The sequence below is a fragment of the Lepidochelys kempii genome, chromosome 1, assembly GCF_965140265.1.
Source record: "Lepidochelys kempii isolate rLepKem1 chromosome 1, rLepKem1.hap2, whole genome shotgun sequence".
Classification (NCBI taxonomy): Eukaryota; Metazoa; Chordata; order Testudines; family Cheloniidae; genus Lepidochelys; species Lepidochelys kempii.
Window position 1 is genome coordinate 199,684,330 of NC_133256.1, and position 21,466 is coordinate 199,705,795.

At 45.4% G+C, this 21,466-nt stretch overlaps 1 protein-coding gene across 12 annotated transcripts in view; it reads right to left on the reverse strand.

The window, feature by feature from the left end:
* Positions 1-21,339, reverse strand: part of CCDC191 (coiled-coil domain containing 191) — a 36,984-nt gene extending 15,645 nt beyond the window's left edge. For 2 of the 12 annotated variants that reach the window (XM_073308552.1, XM_073308539.1), the window contains exons 1-10: positions 16,014-18,034; positions 11,586-11,717; positions 10,850-11,028; positions 7,815-8,038; positions 6,882-7,032; positions 4,380-4,570; positions 3,111-3,360; positions 1,740-1,853; positions 1,119-1,594; positions 404-477 (exon numbers count right to left, since the gene is read on the reverse strand). In XM_073308552.1, the coding sequence (XP_073164653.1) occupies positions 404-477; positions 1,119-1,594; positions 1,740-1,853; positions 3,111-3,360; positions 4,380-4,570; positions 6,882-7,032; positions 7,815-8,038; positions 10,850-11,028; positions 11,586-11,717; positions 16,014-16,467 (2,245 nt within the window). In that variant the 5' untranslated portion in view covers positions 16,468-18,034. Of the gene's footprint in view, positions 1-403; positions 478-1,118; positions 1,595-1,739; positions 1,854-3,110; positions 3,361-4,379; positions 4,571-6,881; positions 7,033-7,814; positions 8,039-10,849; positions 11,029-11,585; positions 11,739-14,236; positions 14,289-14,363; positions 18,083-19,580; positions 19,925-21,219 lie in introns of those variants that run through there. The other 10 variants (XM_073308570.1, XM_073308561.1, XM_073308580.1 and 7 more) reach the window with 10 other exon arrangements.
* Positions 21,340-21,466: the final 127 nt, after the last annotated feature.

Here is a 21,466-nt window from a genome sequence, read left to right on the forward strand (position 1 = left end):
AGCCAGACTGCCTTTGTCTATATAGCTTTAGCCTGCAGTAAAAGGATAAAGCGTGACATGAACAAAATGCCAGCTCTATAATTTCTTGTGTGGGGAAAAATCCAGCATGATCTTTGGGGACAACAACTCACCTTGGTTTACTGACCACAGAACTTGCAAGGACCCAAATGCCTGACTTGGATATTAAAGGGCCAGACCCTGTAACAAGCTGCCAGTGTATGCTTAAAGCAACCCACCCTTTTGGTGGTGGTGTTTAGTAGTTTTGATTCTGCTGGGAGGGGATTGAGTGGGTTTTGCTCATGCATGGTTGAACACCCATATGGAGGAGGGATGTGGAGAGGAGAGAGATGCTATTCTCTGGGAAGAGGGCAGGAAAAGCCTTTACTACCAAGCAGAATGATACCTTTCAGCAGGTTTGAGCTCCTCCGGCTTTGGGTCACAGTCTTTGTGCTCTTTGGCCCCAAAGGCAAAGGTGAACTGTGAAGTGAAAGAGAAAAGAAACTAGCATCATCACCTTCCTTACGCAAGGCCTCCTTGCGTATAATAATCAAGGGTGAGAGTCCGGATTCATGGCTTCTAGTCTCAGTTTTGCTGCAGTCTCGTTGTGGGACCTTGGGGAAATCACTCAACCTCTCTTGGTCCCAGTTTCCCCATCTGTAAAACAGGGTAATAACATATTCCTACATCACAAGCAGGTTGTGAGACTCAAGTAACTAGCGCCTGTGAAGTGTTTTAAGATCCTTGGCTGAAGGATGTTACAGAAGCACAAAGTACTGATAGTGTTGTTGTACTAAATAAATCCACTTTGCTTCTATCTTTAACAATAGAGCATTTTGCATCCCAAGGTGCCTTACGAGTTTAACATGCCTTCGGGGCAATGCAAAGCAGTTAGAGCAGCGTCAAGGATCTGGCCCAGCTAACGCCACAGTTGGTGCTGGCTCAAAAGGAAGAGCAACTCCTAGTGCACCATTAACACCACTTTCAGGTGCACAGAGGTATTGCATGGAGGTTTACCATGCGAGTGCTGACCCAAATGACCTTGTTCAGCTTGTGAGCAGGAGTAAGGTGCTCTGGATAGTACAGTCTGCTCCCACTATGGCTCAGTAAGGTGGCCGTACCTTAAAGATGACACGCTCTTGCAGCTTGACAGATCCCCTCTCTTCAGCATTTTTTCCTTAATTTTTGGGACTGGATTGTTGAGTGCCATGGTGACAGCTGTGGCTTGCTCTGCCTCTTGCTTAGCCCTCCTCAGCCATTGGTTTTCCTGCAGTTCGAGGATCACCTCCTGCTGTTCTTGAAGCTGCCTCCTCTGCTTCTCAATCAGCTGCTGCTGGAAGGCATAGCGGTGCTCAAAGTGGCCCCTGAATGCAGGGGCCACTTTTTTCCCAGGTGCCCCAAACCATTGTATGGGACTGACTGTTTGATGACTGGATTCAGCGTGATCCTGTGAATTCACAGCAGTGTGTTGTAGGGTAACCTGCCAGGCATACTTGGGCTTCTTGCATGAATGAAGACTGGGTGTCTGACCAGCACCCTGACAACAGGGTTCTACAGGATTGATGGGCTCCTCCTGAAGAAGGGGTGTTTCAGTCACCTGCAAGGGAAGGATTCTGCACTGACTGAAGTCAAGACCTCTGCTGCCCTTGAAGAGCTAGGAGCATTTTTCTGAATGGAGCAACAGTGAAATCGGTCTGAGAGGCAGGGTAACCTCAGGTGTGTACCCTGGACACAATTCTTACCATTTGTAGTGCTATCCCAGGGTGGGAGGAGGTACAGGAGCTACAAGGTTGGTCCACACGATCCAAGTCTCCTGAACTGGCCAAGTCCATCTGGTTTATGGTTGGTATATACCCCTAGAGGATTGGACAGGATTATTATGGGGAGGTCCTGTGGCTCAGAACTGTTGTAATGCAGTTGATGACACAGGATATTAATTCAATGAGCAGGTCTAAACCCAAACCATGTTAATGAACTCTTACTTGGACTCAGGTGTTCTGATTAGGCATTAAGGCTAAGATTAAAAGAAACGCAGCTGTGACAAGGGGGTCTACAGGACCAATCTATCTGGCTAATTAAGGAAAATGTGAAGGGACTGATTCACTATGGAACTACTCTAGCTTTACACTACAGAGATGCACTGAAATTAAAGTAGTTACACAGTCATAAAACTACAGCGTGGTGATAAACCAGGCCCAAACTTTAAGACATGTGGCCTTCCCTCTCAGAATTGTATGATTAGTGAATACTTAAGTCTCAGATCTGATTCCTAGGCCAAATTCTGCCCGCAATTACAAATATGACACTCCCATTCTAATGGGAGTATCTCAGTGAAGAAACTGTCCCACTGGTGTTGCAAAGATGGAACTGGAGAATTTTTTTCAATTATCCCCATGCAACCTCACTGAGCTCAGAAGAGTTACATTGGTATAAATGAAGGAAAAGCTTGGCCTGACGTGAGTATATATTCATTTTTTAATTATCTATATTATGGTAGCACCTAGAGACCTCTGTCAAGTATCAGGGCCCTATTATGCTAGGAACAATACAACACCTAAGGAAGATGGTCCTGCCCGATAGCTTACAATCCAATTGTGCGCACACTTATTGTTTTCTTTGATGTGCATTTCCTGGACGCTTCCTGGGCCAAATTCAGCTCTCTCATTCTTTAAAGTAGAGAGGATTGCACTCTGTTTAACCAAGGGCAGACTTTAGCATTTTCTTCTATTACCCTGGTTTTAGTCAATGTACATGGTTCTTTAGCATATTGAGTCATTTTAAAAAAGTGATTTTAATCTCCCTTCCAAAGCAATCAAGAGAATGCATGCCTCAGTTGGTAGACGCTACATGGTGGGATTATACTTTAAAAAAAAAAATCTGTCTCTAGTGCTTTCAAAGTCTACCACCTTCCCCATCCACCTCTGATCTTTAAAGACTTGTTTCTAGAGTGTCTGAACGACTGCTGGAATGTGCACATGACATAACAGGAAGATGAAGCTGCACTAGGAGAGTGCCCATCCCTGTGTCATAAAGCACCACAGAGGTTAATAGAGCTATGATTAATCACTGCGGGAGAGACTGGGATGAGGAAACATATGGGAAAGAACTTTTACCTCCTCTTGCCTCACAGGTTGATCCTGGGTCACCTTTCTCATCCTGGTCCTGCCAACATCCCATGATCCGTCTGTGCCAAGTTTCCCCACTGATGCTGCCTCCAGCAGCTGTGCCATCTTCTTCCTAGTTTCCTTCTGTCTCAACTGTAGCTTTCTCTTTTCAGCCTCGGCTCTGCTCCAGAGCTGCCACTCTATAAAGCAGCACCGTAAAACCTGTCTCCGGTTATGCTCAATAGCCAACTGTTTTTTCCTGGAAAATAAAGCACTCCCATTACCAACAGACATTGGACAGGCCTCCCTCCTAGCCTGCTTAAAATTAATAATACCCCACTCTTATCTAGCACTTTTCATCAGTGGACCTCCAAGTGCTTTACAAAGGAACTCAGTGTCATTATCCACATTTTAAAGATGGGGAAACGGAGACACCAAGACATGAAATGACTTGTCCAAGGACACCCAGCAGGCTAGTGGCAGAGCTGGGCCTAAAACCCACATCTCCTGAGTCCCAGCCCAGTACTCTATCCATTAGGCAACACTGTCTCTCCAGGTGTTGGCATTTACCAAATTGGTGGAGCAATCCAGAACAGGTCATGAGATTTCATATTTTTATGAGGTCTGCTTGATATCACTTGATTCTGGAAGTCTTTGAAAACCATCTATTTCTACTAAAGGTGAAAGGATGCTTGTGATGCATACAGAAGGCATGAACTGGGTTCTTTAAATATTTTCCTGCTTGTTTTACAGTCCCCATTTTCACTCCTCTTTTACAGCACAAAGATGAGAAGGATACACTGTTTCCCTCTTCAGCTGTCTGGAGGTGAGGGGTAGCCCCACTTGCAGAATACGCTGCTGTGTATGGGGAATCCAACCAGCAAGCTCCTTCTTGAAGGCATCAGGCCTAACTAATCGCTGATGTAACTCCAGTCGATGACTGGATCCATGAGGGATGAATTTGGCTCACTCTTTTTCCTCCAGGCCCCAAACACATGCCGAGCCAATGAGGGAGGTTCCATGAAGGACACCCAAACAAAGAAATTAGAGATTGTTGGAAAGAGGCGTTCAAGTCTCTGCTCAGATCCAGCTTCGTTTCAGTGTATGCCATGGTGTCTCCAACTGCGGGTGACGTGTAGATTTTCTAGGAACAAGGCTTTCCACATGCTCCTAAATAGACCGTACCATTTCACAACCCTCCGCTTAGCACTAGACTCTGTTTGAAGGCTGCTAGCTTCTCTGTGAGAAGGAGGCATTCCATAGGCTAAGGGCCACTACCTGTTTTGATCCCTGAGATGAGTCTCCAACTGCTCAGTCTCTTGCTCCAACTTCTGGACCCATGTATAGTTCCTCCAGGCTCGCAGGGCCTTCAGCTGGCACTTCCAGTCAGCAAGGGCCTTGGCTTTCCCCATTTTAATCCTATGAGCCAGAATGAGTTTGTACCAAGCGGAGAAATGCTGCTGTAGGCACTGCAGTGAAAAGGTGAATAGAGCCAGTGAACGAGAACATTTCATCACAAAAATGCTGACCCTCGCAATCCTTCCCTGGGCCTTTCCTTTTGAACAACCCCTTATCTTCAAACCCCCAGCAAACGCTTCCGGAGGGCGGAGGACTAATGTGAGGAGAGCAATGCTTATTGTGCAGTTCTAGTCTGAAAACTGACTGTAAAAATAGCATCATGGGACCCCATGTTTATTGTTTCATGGTGACTCCAAAGCAAAATGTGCTCAGCTTACAAGTAAAAAGGAATAAACCATGAGAGAGAAATATAAATTCTAGAATCAGAATTGTCTCTAAATCTAGAAAGCATATGATTCTAGAGAAGGGTGAACTCAATGTAGAACTTTTTTTCAAATTACTCCATAAACTGTAAGCTATTCTTTAAGCACCAACAAGACCATTCCCAGTGCTAAAATTTACAATGTGACCTAGACTCACCCTCATCTCGCTGGGAAGTTATAGTTTCCTCCCAAGAAGTAAAATCATATTGGCTTCCTCTAGGAGTGATTTACCTCAGACAGAAGAGCAATTTGCTATCTAATCTACCTCTTAATTCTAAACCTGTCACTGGAGATGCTGTTCATTTTGATCCTCCAAGTGGGTCAGCTCATAACAATTCCTCAGCTGTTCCTCTTTCTCATAATGTCCTGTATTAATTGCATCAACATTCTTAGACATGGAAATCCAAACAGAGAATTATGAAGAGGATAAAATGTCAACACGCTAGCTACTTAAGATAATAATGGATTCATTATTGCTGATCTCTGCTCAGCTGCAGTTTCTGCCCTTGAAAATGTACAGCTCACATTATACCAGTCCTAAATCCCCCTGTAGTTTCATTTGGACTCTTCACTCCCTATCTTAAATTGTGGTGTAGTGTTGCTGTGCACATTCCACTCCAGCAGCAGTGGCATTTGAGTTATAGACAAAGTGATCCTTTGGGATAGCTGGTTTCTCAATTTGAGTGCTATGGGATTCTTCTGTATTAAATGTGCTACAGGTATATATGATGTAAATGATATTAATTAAAAATATTATGATGTCATTCCTGCCGCCACACAAGGAACCTTCTTCCTTATAATGAACTTACTCACTCTATAGGGTGTTCAATACAAAAGGGTCTTTTCATTTCCAGATGTCTAATAAACCTAAATTTTTAGCACAGACTTTGTCTTACTGTTTGAGACTTTCCCTTCCATTCTGCAAATTCTGTCTTTGACAATTAGCAGAAACGCCAAGGGAAATGTCTGGGGAAACATACAGAAATTCCTGTGCCTACATCTGTGTTTCATGAGACAAAGTGTAGTTGGTCTTGGCATGGAAGTCTGTAAGACAGATTGTATCCTATCAGCTGTTTTAACCAAGTTGCATCACCTAAAACTGTAACTTGACATTAAGAAGCGAGGAGACAAGTTTATTATGTGCCACTGCACTTCATGGCCATTCAACATTCCTTTCTTGGGCTATTTTTCTGAATTGTGAGGGGTGGGAGAAAGTGCTCAGGGCATATGTCCAACGGTGAACCGCGGCCACTGGGGGCCGTAGTTACAGCTGGTCAATGTCTGCAAAATGTCTTGTGGCCCACAATCAGATTACGCAGATGGGCCGCCTGCAGGTTGCTCACCACTGCTCTGGGGCTTCCCCAAGGGGCCACAGTGCTTCATGGACAGCCCCACACCTTCGTCAGCCTACCCCCACCCTTTCCTATGCCAAGGAATATGAAGAAGTCCTCAAAGGGAAGCCTTATGGCTGGCTCCACAGTACTTATAGCAGAAGTGGGTCTTTTAGGGCCCCTTTATACCACTCCAGACCTTTTACTTGGTGCTGAAGGGCCAGACTGGGGCTGAGGATCTCATCATGAGTTTTCCAAGGCCCCTCTGTGTGTCTATTTGCCTGATCTGTCACACTGGGTTGCTCTCTGCCCACAACTGCTCCAACAGTGAAGTTTTACCCACAACTCCCCTTGAAGCCCCACTGGAGAAACTGAGGCACAGAGACATTAAATGACTTGCCCATGGATACCCAGCAACAGAATAAGGATTAGGATTCAGGAGTCCCTTGCTCCCAGTTCCCTGTTCTAACTACTACGCAACAGTTCCCCAAGCCATCCTCTACTCTCTCTCTCAACGGATCTTTTATCTTACTCTCCCTACAGAGGACACTCAGGAGGAGGCAGAAGGCCTGGCAGCCAGGGCTTTTGACTTCAGTGAGTGTTGCAAAAGCACATAGCTGAGGGTAGAATTTGGCTCAGAGTGCTAAATACAGGAAGAGGATGCTCACTTTCTGGTTTTCACTATGACTCTTGCTCAGCAGCTCTTGCAATCTCCTTTTTTTCTCCTCTTTGTCCTGCTCCAGGGGCTTTGGCGTAGTGTGAGACAGGCCCACCGCTGCCAGTTTCTGAGCTTTTTCTAATTCTTGCCTCTTCCTCTCTCTGCAAGTAAGACAAACGCCAAGAACCAAAGGTAGATAGTAAATAAAGGGAGTACTGTGGTATGGGTCTCACCCCTTTCTAAACCAATCCTGTGAAAATGACCTCTGTAGCTTGGACAGATGATAGCTACTGAAGCCCAGCCTTTAGAGAACAGGGGTAAATTTGGGTGTCCAGTGCACATGAGCTACACAAATTCAACAGTCGGGAAGGGGTTACAGAACACAGCAGTAAGAGGGTATTGGGATGTCAATATAGCACACATGGAGAACTAGGATCTCATAGATGCCTATGGAGATAAGTGGCCCTCGCAGTGCCCCCTGGGGGTTGCAGCACTATGGAAGGTATGAGCCCTATGGAGCTCCTAAATTCAGCAGAAGCAAAGACTCTGCCTCTGCAGGGCTTTGAGCTCCCTTGGACAGGCACATTCTTTCCCCTCCTAAAGAGGGGATGTCTCCAATTTTAAATGCTAGAGTTTTGATGTGTACAAGTTGACGTCAGAATTTGATTCCTTCTTTCAATCTGTCAGCTTCTGTGATGTAACTAGAGACAGTAATGATGCTGCCTCCAGGATTAGTCATTTAAAAATACATACATTATGAGAGTTCAGGGCCCCAGGAGGCAGTTTTCCTTTGAGACTACCATGTCTTATATATTTTAGAGAGCTCACTGCAGCCAGAAGCTGATGACTGAAGAAATTCCCTATCATTTGGGGTTCATAAGCTGTGTAGTCCAAATGATTAGATGGAGTTTGAGCTCCGCTCTCCCTCCCCACCCCATCTTACATTCTTCGTGCTTCTCCCATGAAGTGCCTCTTCTCTGCCATCTCTTTCCGCAGCTTCACCATCTCCCGCTGGATCTCCTCTTCTTCCTTCTTGGCCTTCAGAGCCTGCCTTTTGTTCTCCTCCTGCACTCGCTGCTTAGCCTCAGCCAGGGCTAATTTTTTCAGGGTCTTTTCTCGTCTCTGGAGCTCTAGCTCCTTCTGACGCCTTAAACAGTTTTCTTTAACCTGGGAAGGAAGAGCACAGCAATGAGTCAAGGCAGCGGTAGTGGCAAGAGTTATATCATCTGAAGAAAGGCTTCTGGGAGTCTCTTTGAACTAAGAGGGTGGGTCTCAATCAGGTTGCCAATACACAGATGGCCACATTACACACAATCTCATTCTTTCCTTGTACTCACCCATTGATCTGTCCATTTCCACCTGTTGTCTCTTGTCCTACATTTAGATTGTAAGTAACGTGGGGGATGGACTGTCTTTTTGTTCAATGTTTGTATAGTACCTAGCACAGTGGGGTCCTGGTCCCTGGCTGGGGCTTCTGGGTGTGATGATGATGATAATAACAAGCTATAATCTCTATATTTGACATTCACTGGATATGATTGTGTTTTTAGGCGCACCAGTGGGGGTGGGTGGGATGGGGTATGTGAACCCCACACTGGCCAGGAAGGGGTTAACAAGCTGCAATGTCTGCAATGAACCCCACCCTGTTATACTTGTTCTTGAGTCAGGCCTGGAAAAAGTAGTTAAAAAGAGGGAAGCAGAATGGCAGCTTCTGTATTGTGTGAGAAGCCTGGCTGTAGCCAGGAGCTGATTGGAGGCTATAGTCTCCTAGAGCCACCCTGTGGGAGGGTAGGCCTGATGCAGACTGTGGTTTAATTTGTTGCCAGGTACCTACTGGTGGGCATTAAGGCAAGCTGCTGCAGCTGGGGTCAGCCTGAAAGCAATGGGGCTGTATGCTGAGCCCAGTGGGCTGAAGGTTCTTTTGGTTCGTATTTATGTTGGACTTTGACTTGAGGACTCTGATACACTGGAAAGGGTTAAAACTCCCTCAGTGACTTGGCTGTAGGGCTAAACCACATCCTTAACTGAAGCGTGCTAAGCTCTGTTGGGGAAACTGAAGCAGAGCGGCTGCAACACCGTCTCATGTCATAAGAGGGTTACAGGGATGGCACCTCTGTCACGAGGGGTCAGGATTAATGCTACTGAAGTCAGTGGAGTGATACCAGTGTAAAACTGATGTAATCAAAAATCTGAATCAGCATCAGTCTCCCTTGTTGGTAGTCTTGTCAAGGGAGTCAAATTCTGAACAGATCTAGTGAAAATTAGTTATTGCTTAGGTTCAAGTGATCATGACTTGATTACACTTGTGTGCACAGAGTACAATCCCAACCAGTAGTGGGTGTATATGTATGTATATACACACTGTGAGGTTACCTGATTCAAGTATGACCATGCAAATCATTGTGCTACCACGGTTATATAATTGCAACAAATCTTATACAAAGTGTGAAACATGGCTAGAAAGGGTTAAGCAGCTTGCAGGGTAATTGATCCAGGTTCAACCTTTAGGAACATATTGCCTGGGATAGATGTCAGGCTGACGGGCCTATAATTTTTCAGGTCATTCTGTTTACCCTTTTTAAATATTGGCACATTAGCCTTCTTCCAGTTCTCTTAAACTACTCCAGATTTCTAAGATTTATTAAAAATCAACACTAATGATCCAGAAAGTTCCTCAAACTTGGATGCAAGTTATCTGGACAAGGTTGAGGTATTTTGGTGAGGAAAGCTTGCCCTGCTACCTGTGGTGTACACTCTTCTGTGGATTTATGAAGACATCAGCACTTTGGGCTATCAGTCTTGTAGCAACCAGTGCTATTTTTAAAAAAATTTTTTAAGGATCTAAGCAGAATGTGGAGGGCCTTTCAGAGCAAGCACAATTTGAAATAGATGGTGGCAGAAGCACAACAGAGAGGCCACCGGAACAGTAACTGGGGGACACAGCCCCAGAGCACAGGAGGTTTAAAACTGTAGGATGGACTCCCTTTGATGCCATATTAAAGGTAGCTGTGAGTGGGAATAATTTGTGTTGGGGAATGTTTGAGTCTTGTGGTCGTATGGCTGAAATACTATTAAATGCTCCATTTAAGAATACCCATTTACAATTGGTTTTTGTTTATAACGTTGTGATTCTTAACAATTGTGAGGGTTGTTTTTTTTTGTTGGGTGGTTTTTTTTTTTTTTTTTTGTCCCCTCCACCCCCCAAACTTAGCACCTGGTTTTCACTGTGGGCCAGCAACATTGATGGTGAAGCATTAAAAATCATCTTGTTCTGAGACAGCATCAGAAATGACTGAACACTTTCTTTTTTTTTTCAAAATGACTGAACTCAGAGTATGATGGATACTGTAGATATCTGTGACTCTCTTGTACTAAGCCTAGAGGACAACTGTATACATTCCATATTATTTCTAGGGCCCGGACCCTACATCAGTGCTCCACAGTTCAAATGGAAGGCTGGATTAGAGGTAGGGTGATGTGAAAGCAGCATCCCATATGTAGAACAGAGCCTCACACTGTGCGGTCCTCTGCGTGCATTAGCACAAAAGGGCCAGGTAAATGGCAGCACACCACTTTGCAGCCTGGGTGAAGGATTCCTTCCCCCCACCCATTTGCCCAGGTATTCGAGATGAGTACTAACAGAAGGATGAGACCTTAATGCTTAAGAGGTTGGTTACTAAATAGGGAGATGCAATTAGCACTCTGCTTACTCCTGACTTGAGTAGGGAGGTTAGCAAAGAACAGTCACTTGCTGTCCATTCCTGGAGTGCACAGATCCATGGTGGGTGGAGATCAATATTACAGCCCGGAGCTAGTGCAAATGCTATCCTCATTCACAGAAATGCCTTAACCTTTTGAGAACTGTCCTAATCTATTTGTGTCAATTATATGATGTGGCAATGAGTTACACAGGTGAATATATGTTACATAAAAAGAGTGTTTCCTTATATCGGTTTCAATGTACTGCCTTTTCCTCACCTGCTTGTGTCTTAGCTCCATGGTAATTCGTGGGTCCCTTGTTTTTTTCTTTTCCTTGATTTCTTCAATCCTGAGGCCTTCTAATATCCCGCAATCTACCACTTCATTTTGCAGAAGATTCTGCAGAAAATCCTGAACAGTGGTACTTTCCTTTTCTTGTTCCAGATAACCACACAAATCTATAACAAAGAATCCAGATTAGCTCACACTAATTTGTAATTAACAAACTCCAGAGCCTAATGCCATCAAACATAAAGTGATTAAACAGAGAACTGCCCAGTTTATAAATGTAATCCTGATGAAAGAAGCCATATTGATTGCACTCCATTTAGACTCAAGAATCTAAAGCAGTCTCAAATTCACTATGTTTAGAGGAGGAGGAGGAGGATGATAATACTTTCCCAATCTTTACTGCCCTGCATCTAAGGATCTCAAACTGTTGCACAAATCTTACAAGCCTTTCGCCCTTCTGAGTTAGGGAAATATTAACTCCATTTTACATAAGGAGAAAATGAAGCACAAAGATTTTGAGGCTTATTTCTGTAATGTCACACAGCAAATTAATGTCAGAGCTGGGAAAAACCAAGGACTCTACTGACTCTGGTTGTTCCTAAGGAGACTATTACCTTGGTATGTACATGACTCCTGCCTTTCAAGCCTACGAACTAACCACTGTTATCCCCAAACACTAATAATAATCCCCAAATAATAAGTTAAAAATGTTTTGTGTTCTCACCATCAAACCTCTCGTACTTCACAAACCCAGCAGGGGCCTCTTCAGCAGCATTATCTCCAACATTCTCTTCTTGGTCACTTTCTAGCTCCAGTCTCAGTTTGGAATTCATCCAATCATTGAGCAACTCCTGGGCTATGGTGATAAAAGGTTTTACTAGGATTGGAAATATTATAGTAAGTGTAAGATGGCAAGACTCTGTCCTCTTGGGATTGTTATGCAACGTGCTATGCAGTTTGTTTAAAATGACTGAAGTGTGATCTGTAAAGGAAAAACTCATTGGGTTGGTGCTTCCCCACCTCTCCCATTCTTGATATGTGAATAGGCTTGAAAGGTGGAGGGGTTTTTTATTTCTCTGTGTTACATACATTAGAAATTGTCTAGTCTGTTTTTCCTGCAAGACTCTCTTGTTGTCCAGAGAACTATTAAGATCATGACATTGGATACCAATAAGGTGAAACCTAATTGATTGATCAAGTGGAACTGACGCCTTAAAACATTTGGTTTTTCACTCCAGCCCTGATCCTGCAAATGCATACATGTAGCCTCAACAGGACTACATATTGGCATAAAATCAAAACCATATGTAAGTCTGTTTGTAGGAATGTGGCCATGGTTTTTTGCTAATACTTGGTTAACTCAAATGCCTGACAAACAGTTGGAAGAATTTTTTTTTTAAATACAAAATCCTACTCCTTTAATTAAGAACTAAGAAAGCACTCACTCCAAGTCTCTCTGGTACTGCACCTAAGTTATACAATAAAAATCATGGAGGATATAACTTAGCCTTCCAGATATTTCTTAGGAAAAGTATAAGCAACCTTTTAAAAAAAACAGACCACCACCACCAAAAATTTCCCTTTTAGGCTTCTTTAAATATTCTAAAAAGGTTCAAAAAAAGACAAACTGAGGCTTTTTAATCCCTTTCAAGTCCTTTTATCAGTCTACAATTAGCCCAATTTAACAGCAACAACAACAAAGTTTATTCAATAAGAAAAGCAGAAGTCAGTTTGTCTTGTTGAGGCTGTGTCATTCTTGGACAAGAGAGTGCAGACTCCTCATATTTGGAGTAAAGGAGCTTTCACGCTTTCCTTATCAGTATGCTTCTTAACATGGTGGGGTGCTGCAAATAATCAGTATTCTTATGTATTATAATTGTGGGGCATAGATAAAAGGCTTACAGGCAGTTCCGGAACACTGATACAAAGGCAGGGGAAGAAAAAAAGGAGGCATATTCCAGACACTTACAGAGAGTTAGCTCCATCTGTGAGAGACATTTGACATTATATACAGAAATCTGAGTGTAGACAGATTTATTCATCTGTGCTATTAATGGTGCCTCATATTATTACAAGTGAAAGAACTGACTTTGAATTTATTAGAATGAACTCTGAGAGACCTTGTCTTTCTATTTGTTCTAGAACATTTTTAGGTGCTGCAAAATAATATATATAAAACTCCAATTTGCTTCCAACTCTTCTCCCCCCCGACCCCGTCAGTTTAGCTTTTGCATTTCCTTCACTTTGGACAACAGAAATAATTGAAGTCAGTTTCCCTTTTGCTTATAGACATTTAAGTTTCAGATTTGTAGTTCTGCAGGGTTTGGGATGCAACATTACACAGGGAACACTTATTAATTTGGGGGGAGGGGAAGCGTCCATGGGAATGAAAAAGATCAAATAAAATTAGCCTTGGTCTACACTAGGAGTTGAGGTCGAATTTAGCGGCATTAAATCGATTTAACCCTGCACCCGTCCACACAATGAAGCCCTTTTTTCGACTTAAAGGGCTCTTAAAATCAATTTCCTTACTCCACCACCGACAAGGGGATTAGCGCTGAAATCGGCCTTGCTGGGTTGAATTTGGGGTACTGTGGACACAATTAGACGGTAGTGGCCTCTGGGAGCTATCCCAGAGTGCTCTATTATGACTGCTCTGGACAGCACTCTCAACTCAGATGCACTGGCCAAGTAGACAGGAAAAGGCCCACGAACTTTTGAATTTCAATTTCCTGTTTGGCCAGCATGGCAAGCTGCAGGTGACCATGCAGAGCTCATCAGCAGAGGTGACCACGATGGGGTCCCAGAATCACTAAAGAGCTCCAGTATGGACCGAACAGGAGGTACGGGATCTGATCGCTGTATGGGGAGAGGAATCCATGCTATCAGAACTATGTTCCAATTTTCGAAATGCCAAAACATTTGTCAAAATCTCCCAAGACATGAAGGACAGAGGCCATATCAGGGACCCGAAGCAGTGCCGCATGAAACTTAAGGAGCTGAGGCAAGCCTACCAGAGAGGCGAACGGCCGCTCCGGGTCAGAGCCCAAAACATGTTGCTTCTATGATGAGCTGCGTGCCATTTTAGGGGGTTCAGCCACCACTACCCCAGCTGTGTTGTTTGTGTTGTTCAATGGACATGGAGGCAACATGGAAGCAGGTTTTGGGGACGAGGAACATAGCTCACAGTAAACAAGCGGAGAAACCGGTTTTCCTGACAGCCAGGAACTGTTTCGCACTCTGGACCTGGAGCCAGTACCCCCCGAACCCACCCAAGGCTGCCTCCTGGATCCGCCAGGCAGAGAAGGGACCTCTGGTGAGTGTACCTTATAAAATACTATACATGGTTTAAAAGCAAGCATGTGAAAGGATTACTTTGCCCTGGCATTCGCGGTTCTCCTGGATGTACTCCCAAAGCCTTTGCAAAAGGTTTCTGGGGAGGGCAGCCTTATTGCGTCCTTCATGGTAGGACACTTTACCACTCCAGGCCAGTAACACGTACTCGGGAATCATTGTAGAACAAAGCATTGCAGTGTATGTTTGCTGGCGTTCAAACAACATCTGTTCTTTATCTCTCTGTGTTATCCTCAGGAGGGTGATATCATTCACGGTCACCTGGTTGAAATAGGGTGCTTTTCTTAAGGGGACATTCAGAGGTGCCCGTTCCTGCTGGGCTGTTTGCCTGTAACTGAACAGAAATGTTCCCCGCTGTTAGCCACGCGCTGGGGGGAGGCAAAATGCAACCTTGGAATGAAAGCACGTGTGGTATGTATATAATGTTAACAGCAAGGTTTACCGTGAAAGAATGTACCCATTGTTCTATAAAATGTGTCTTTTTAAATACCACTGTCTCTTTTTTTTTCCTCCACCAGCTGCAATGTGTTTCAAGGATCACAAGATCTTCTTCCCAGAGGCTAGCGAAGATTAGAAGGCGCGAAAAACGCACTCGCGATTAAATGTTCTCTGAGCTCATGCTGTCCTCCCACACTGACAGAGCACAGACAAATGCGTGGAGGCAGACAATGTCAGACTGCAGGAAAGCACAAAATGACCGGGAGGAGAGGTGGCGGGCTGAAGAGAGTAAGTGGTGGGCTGAAGAGAGGGCTGAAGCTGAAAGGTGGCGGAAGTGTGATGAGAGAAGGTAGGATTCAATGCTGAGGCTGCTGGAGGATCAAACTAATATGCTCCAGCATATAGTTGAGCTGCAGGAAAGGCAGCAGGAGCACAGACCGCCGCTGCAGCCCCTGTGTAACCAACTGCCCTCCTCCCCAAGTTCCATAGTCTCCTCACCCAGACGCCCAAGAACGCGGTGGGGGGGCCTCCGGCCACCCAGCCACTCCATCCCAGAGGATTGCCCAAGCAACAGAAGGCTGGCATTCAATAAGTTTTAAACTTTTAAAGTGCTGTGTAGCCTTGTCCTTCCCTCCTCCACGCCCCCTCCTGAGCTACCTTGGTAGTTATCCCCCTATTTGTGTGATGAATTAATAAAGAAGGCATGAATGTGAAGCAACAATGACTTTATTGCCTCTGCAAGTGGTGATCGAAGGAGGAGGGGAGGGTGGTTAGCTTACAGAGAAGTAGAGTGAACCAAGGGGGGGGGGTGAGTTTCATCAAGAAGAAACAAACAGAACTTTCACACTATAGCCTGGCCAGTCATGAAACTGGTTTTCAAAGCTTCTCTGATGCGCACCGCACCCTCCTGTGCTCTTCTAACCGCCCTGGTAGCACCGGCTGTGCGTAACCAGCGGCCAGGTGATTTGCCTCAACCTCCCACCCCGCCATAAACGTCTCCCCCTTACTCTCACAGATATTGTGGAGCGCACAGCAAGCAGTAATAACCGTGGGAATATTGGTTTCACTGAGGTCTAACCGAGTCAGTAAACTGCGCCAGCACGCTTTTAAACGTCCAAATGCACATTCTACCACCATTCTGCACTTGCTCAGCCTGTAGTTAACAGCTCCTGACTACTGTCCAAGCTGCCTGTGTATGGCTTCATGAGCCATGGCATTAAGGGGTAGGCTAGGTCCCCAAGGATAACTATAGGCATTTCAACATCCCCAACAGTTATTTTCTGGTCTGGGAATAAAGTCCCTTCCTGCAGCTTTTGAAACAGACCAGAGTTCCTGAAGATGCGAGCGTCATGTACCTTACCTGGCCATCCCACTCTGATGTTGGTGAAACGTCCTTTGTGATCCACAAGTGCTTGCAGCACTATTGAAAAGTACCCCTTGCGGTTTATGTATTTGCCGGCTTGGTGCTCCGGTGCCAAGATAGGGATATGGGTTCCGTCTATGGCCCCACCACAGTTAGGGAATCCCATTGCAGCAAAGCCATCCACTATGACCTGCACATTTCCCAGGGTCACTACCCTTGATATCAGCAGATCTTTGATTGCGTTGGCTACTTGCATCACAGCAGCACCCACAGTAGATTTGCTCACTCTAAATTGATTCCCGACTGACTGGTAGCTGTCTGGTGTTGCAAGCTTCCACAGGGCTATCGCCACTTGCTTCTCAACTGTGAGGGCTGCTTTCATCTTGGTATTCTTGTACCTCAGGGCAGGGGAAAGCAAGTCACAAAGTTTCATGAAAGTGCCCTTACGCATGCAAAAGTTTCACAGCCACCGGGAATCATCCCAGACCCGCAACATTATGTGGTCCCACCAGTCTGTGCTTGTTTCCCAAGCCCAGAATCAGTGTTCCACCGCATGAACCTGCCCCAATAGCACCATGATGCCCACACTGCCAGGGTCTGTGCTTTGAGAGAAGTCTGTGTCCATGTCCTCATCGCTGACGTTGCCTACTCGCCCGGTTTTGCTTTGCCAGGTTCTGGTGCCGCATATACTGCTGGATAATTTGTGTGGTGTTTAATGTGCTCCTAATTGTCAAAGTGATCTGAGCGGGTTCCATGCTTGCCATGGTATGGCGTCTGCACAGAAAAAAGGCGCGGAACGATTGTCTGCCGTTGCTCTGACGGAGGGAGGGGTTACTGACGACATAGCTTACAGGGAATTAAAATCAACAAAGGGGATGGCTTTGCGAGAAACAGAATGGCCCCCTCAAAACCGGGTTTAGCAGACCATTGATCTCACGGAGGGAGGGAGGAGAAAATGAATACAAAACTAATCTGGTCTATTTCTTGTTTTGATCCACTTCATCTATCTTTATACATCTTGCTGTCAGCAGACTGTGCAGTATGACCGCTAGCCATCATCATCTCCTGGGTGCTTGGTAGAAGACGGTGCAGTATGACTGCTGGCCATCGTCTTCTGCTGGCTGCAGATTAAAAGACAGTGCACTGCCGGTAGGACTGAATCGCCATAAAACTAAACTTAAAAGGGAAATGACTTGGCTGAATCACTCCCATGTTTTCCCAGGCGCCCCTGACCTCACCGAGGTTAGTTAAAAGAGCACCCTGGACTACGTCGATGATGGCTACCAGTCATACTGCGCTGTCTGCTGCCAAAAGGCAATAAACTGTTGCTGTGTAGCAATGCAGTACCACGTCTGCCAGCACCCAGGAGACATACGGTGACGGTGAGCTGACCGGACTCCATGCTTGCCATGGTATGGCGTCTGCACAGGTAACTCAAGAAAAGAGGCGCAAAACGATTGTCTGCCCTTGCTTTCACGGAGGGAGGGAGGGAAGCGGGACCTGATGATTTGTACCCAGAACCACCCGTGACAATGTTTTAGTCCCATCAGGCACTGGGATTTCTAGCCAGAATTCAGATGGGCAGCAGAGACTGTGGGAACTGTGGGATAGCTACCCACAGTGCAATGCTCCACAAGTCGATGGTGCCTCGGTACTGTGGACACACTCCGCCAACTACATGCACTTAGAGCATTTGTGTGGGGACACAGACAATCGACTGTATAAAAACGCTTTCTACAAAACCGACTTCTATAAATTCAACCTAATTTTGTAGTGTAGACATACCCTTGTTCATAGATTTTTAAGAGACCATTTAGGTCATCTAGTCCCACCTCCTGTAAAACACACAATTTCAGCCCATTACTCCAGTTGGATTTCACAGAGTCCCTTCAAGCAGCTCTGGGCTGGTGCTATTCAAACTTACCTTCTGCATAAGCCTCATCGTGATCCTGCAGCTGCTCTACTGTTTCCAGATCCACCACAGGACCACGTGGCCTTTGAGGATAAGCTGACTTTTTAAGGGAAAAAGCTTCAGAAACGGCAAACTCGGAGGCTTGTTCCACTCGCTTTAAAAATAAATAAGGGAAGAAAAACATTTCTTATAACTTGCACATACTCAGTGTCAAACACTACAGATTCCAAGTCCTGATCCTGTAAGATACTCTGGAGGAGTGGACCCCTGCATGTGTGCAGAGCACCACTGACTGAAGAAGGAGCTGCATGAAATAAGGTTCATCCATGTATATAGGACTGAGGCCCTAAGCATTACTTAGGCATGGGCATGATGCTATTGATGAGGCTGAGATAGTGCTTACGTGATCAGATTCTGTCCTTAGATGCTTATAACTTTCCAAAAATGTTACCCCATGGGGTGGAAATTTCTGAGGTTTGTTTTCAGTCCAGAGGCTGTGGTGGATTTGTTTGGGACAGAGGATAGATAGATCTAGGCACATCACATTTGGTTGTTTTTAAGATAAATAATGGGGGGGAGGGGGGGATTAAATAAAATCTTCTGATCCTTCATTGTGTGTGCTCAGATCACTGAAAATGAATAGTTAGTCTTGAATCAGTACAGCACCTTTCACCCTGAAAAAGGACAAAGGGCTTTAGAGATTGTATCTAAGGAACATTTCACTCTCTGTGGTTTGAGCTGGCCAGAGGCCCCCACCGACCCCCAGGCTGCAGGCTTCTCTGTGTTCGAGGAGCTCAAACTGTAGCAGAAAATGTTGGCTTTTGTTTTTTAAAATAATGCATTTCTAGACCTTGTGAAGATAGCATTGAAAACATAAATCAATCAATAGGATTGAGGAAACAAGCACAGTGGAGTTTTACACCTATAGCAGAAGGTCGTAAACACTCTCTCACGTGCTTTTTATAACAAAGCACGTCCTAAACAATCATGAAATCACTCCCCCCAAAGTCTGAGGCTGACTCTGAGCATAGCAGTGTGTTAACAGGGAACAGAGATGTGTTATAACTGGGGCTGGCGCACACAGATCCGTGTTTCATAGGCCCATGCCAAAATGTTAAGGGGAGCTCTTATCCTGCAAGTGCTGTCACCTGGAATGTGGCAGCTGTTTGGCAATTCACAGCACTACTTCACAAGAGGGCAGGATAGGATGTACCGAATACTGTAAGCAGATCTAATTGCTGGGAAAATGCAGGAAGGCAGACTGTAATTACCAAACTGGAATTTGGCCAGGATACTTGAGTTTAACACCCAGTCTTGCAAACGGTTTCACTGGATTTTTTAACGATTGCTAGCAGTCTGGACCTCAAATTTACATTTCACACAAAAGAAGGCACCACCAGTAGCACAGAGACCTTGTACATCTTGCCAGGGACTGGCATAGTATGGGCTCTAAATGAACAGTACCATCTACTGAATCATCAACACCACATCCTGTAGTTAGCGAATTTTTCCTGGCTGCATCCTATCCAAGTATTCAGTGGTTCAACCCAGTATTAACAGGATCATAACAAAAGGGAATATGGAATATGAATTTGAATATCCACAAAAATTTGCTCTCTTTTGAAACTTAGCATTTCTCATGGACTTATTACCTTTGACATGTCTGAAGATACTTGATTTATATGTAATTAAGTTATAAGCATTGGTATGTTGATGATTACCAGCCGTGATGGTGGACAGCGTGTTGTAGACATAAGGAAACCAGACAGCCATCAATTTACTCCCTAGAATCCATCAAGCAATTATCAGATGGTACAAATTTTTGGCACAGTCAACCTAAACTGGATGCAAACATAAGACTGAAAGGCTTTCTGTCCCACTTCCATCCCACTGAGCCTGCATATTCCCTGACTCAATTACTTTTCTGTTTCACAAGTTCATTTGCAAATGACCTTACCTTGATCCAGTGCTCCACATTATCAGAGTCAAAATTTGGCTACAAAGAAGATACAAAATGTTAACTTAAATTTTTTTTTGCTTCCTTTTAACTCTCATTTTAATGTTGTCATGCCTAGAGCCAGTCACTTGAGTACAATGAAAAAGCCTGTGCTCTTTCTCCAGAAATATTACTCCCATCCTCAAACAACTCCCCCTGTTTCTCATTCATTTCTGAATCAAATGGTCTTGTGGTTAAAGCACTGGATGAGGACTTGAGATCTGGAGTCAATTCCAGGCTCTGCCACAGATTTCCTATGTGACCTTGAGCAAGTCACCTAGCTCCTGATCCTGAAACACATAAAGATAAGTCTTTCAGAGTGTGAGTAATCCAGTTGACTTCAATGGCACTACTCTCATGCTTAAAATTAAGTATATTTGTAAATCTTTGCAGGGTTGGAAACTAAATAAATCTTTGCCTCAGTTTCCCATCTGTAAAATGGAGACATTTCTTTTTATCCCACCCTTTGTCTGTATTGTCCATTTACACTGTTAGCTCTTTGCGGCGGCGACTGTGCAACATCTAAGACAATGGGGCTTTGATCTTGGTTGGAAAGGGCCTCTATAATTCAAATAACAGTATTAATACTGCCCGTTAAAAATTGCCGTTCTTGTATTTTAAAATCCATGATGTCATTGATTTGGGGCTGACAATGTTGCCAACTCCTGTGATGTTACACACACGCTCCCTATATTTCATGGTTTTCTTAAAGCCCCAGCTCTTGGAGTCAAGTGATTATTCAGGAATCTCTGCTCTCATTTCAAAAAAAGAAAGTGTGGGGGGGGATTCCAATCCTAATGGTGGCCAAGAAAAGCTTGAAAACATGACTGCCGTGAACCCAAACACTCAGAAACCAGAAGGCAAAGAAAAATAAATGCACATTTGTTACTGTTCAAATAAATCTCGGGATTTTAAGCCAGTCTCGTGGTTTCTGAAGGCCTGGGCTTGGCCACATGCCCTAGTTGGGTAAAGCTGAGCCCAGGGGGCACCTGCCGGGCTTGGCCTCCACTGACCCCGGGGGCGTGACCCGCCACAGGAAGGCCGGGGGCAGAGCGGGTGCAGTGACCCCAAGGGGTCCCGGCTGCCGGGCCCCGGGTGGCAGGGGTAGGAGCCCCCTGATTGGCCAGCGGTGACCAGGGCGCCCCGCATGGGGCTGACAGTGAGCCCGGGGAGCCCCCTGATTGGGCGCTGATGACCTGGGGCGCCCCATGGATTTGCTGGTGACCCCCGTGGGAGCCCCCGGGCAGCGCGGGGACTGGGCGCTGGGGACGGGGGGACACCGCCCCCTCCGTTACCTTGGGCCTGGCCGCGGCGGTGAGGCGCTGCCAGCGATAGAGCTGGGGCCTGGGCGCTGGGAAGGCCATTGCCAAGGCTCAGACAGACACAGCATCCCCACCCCGCCCCAGACACACGGCGGGAGAGGAACCTTGTGGGAAACGGAGTTCCCCACTGGACGAGGCGCACGGAAACCTGGATCAGCACGAACTGCAAGACCCAGAATGCACCGCGCCGCGCCGGGAGGGTCGCCTCTCCATGGCAACG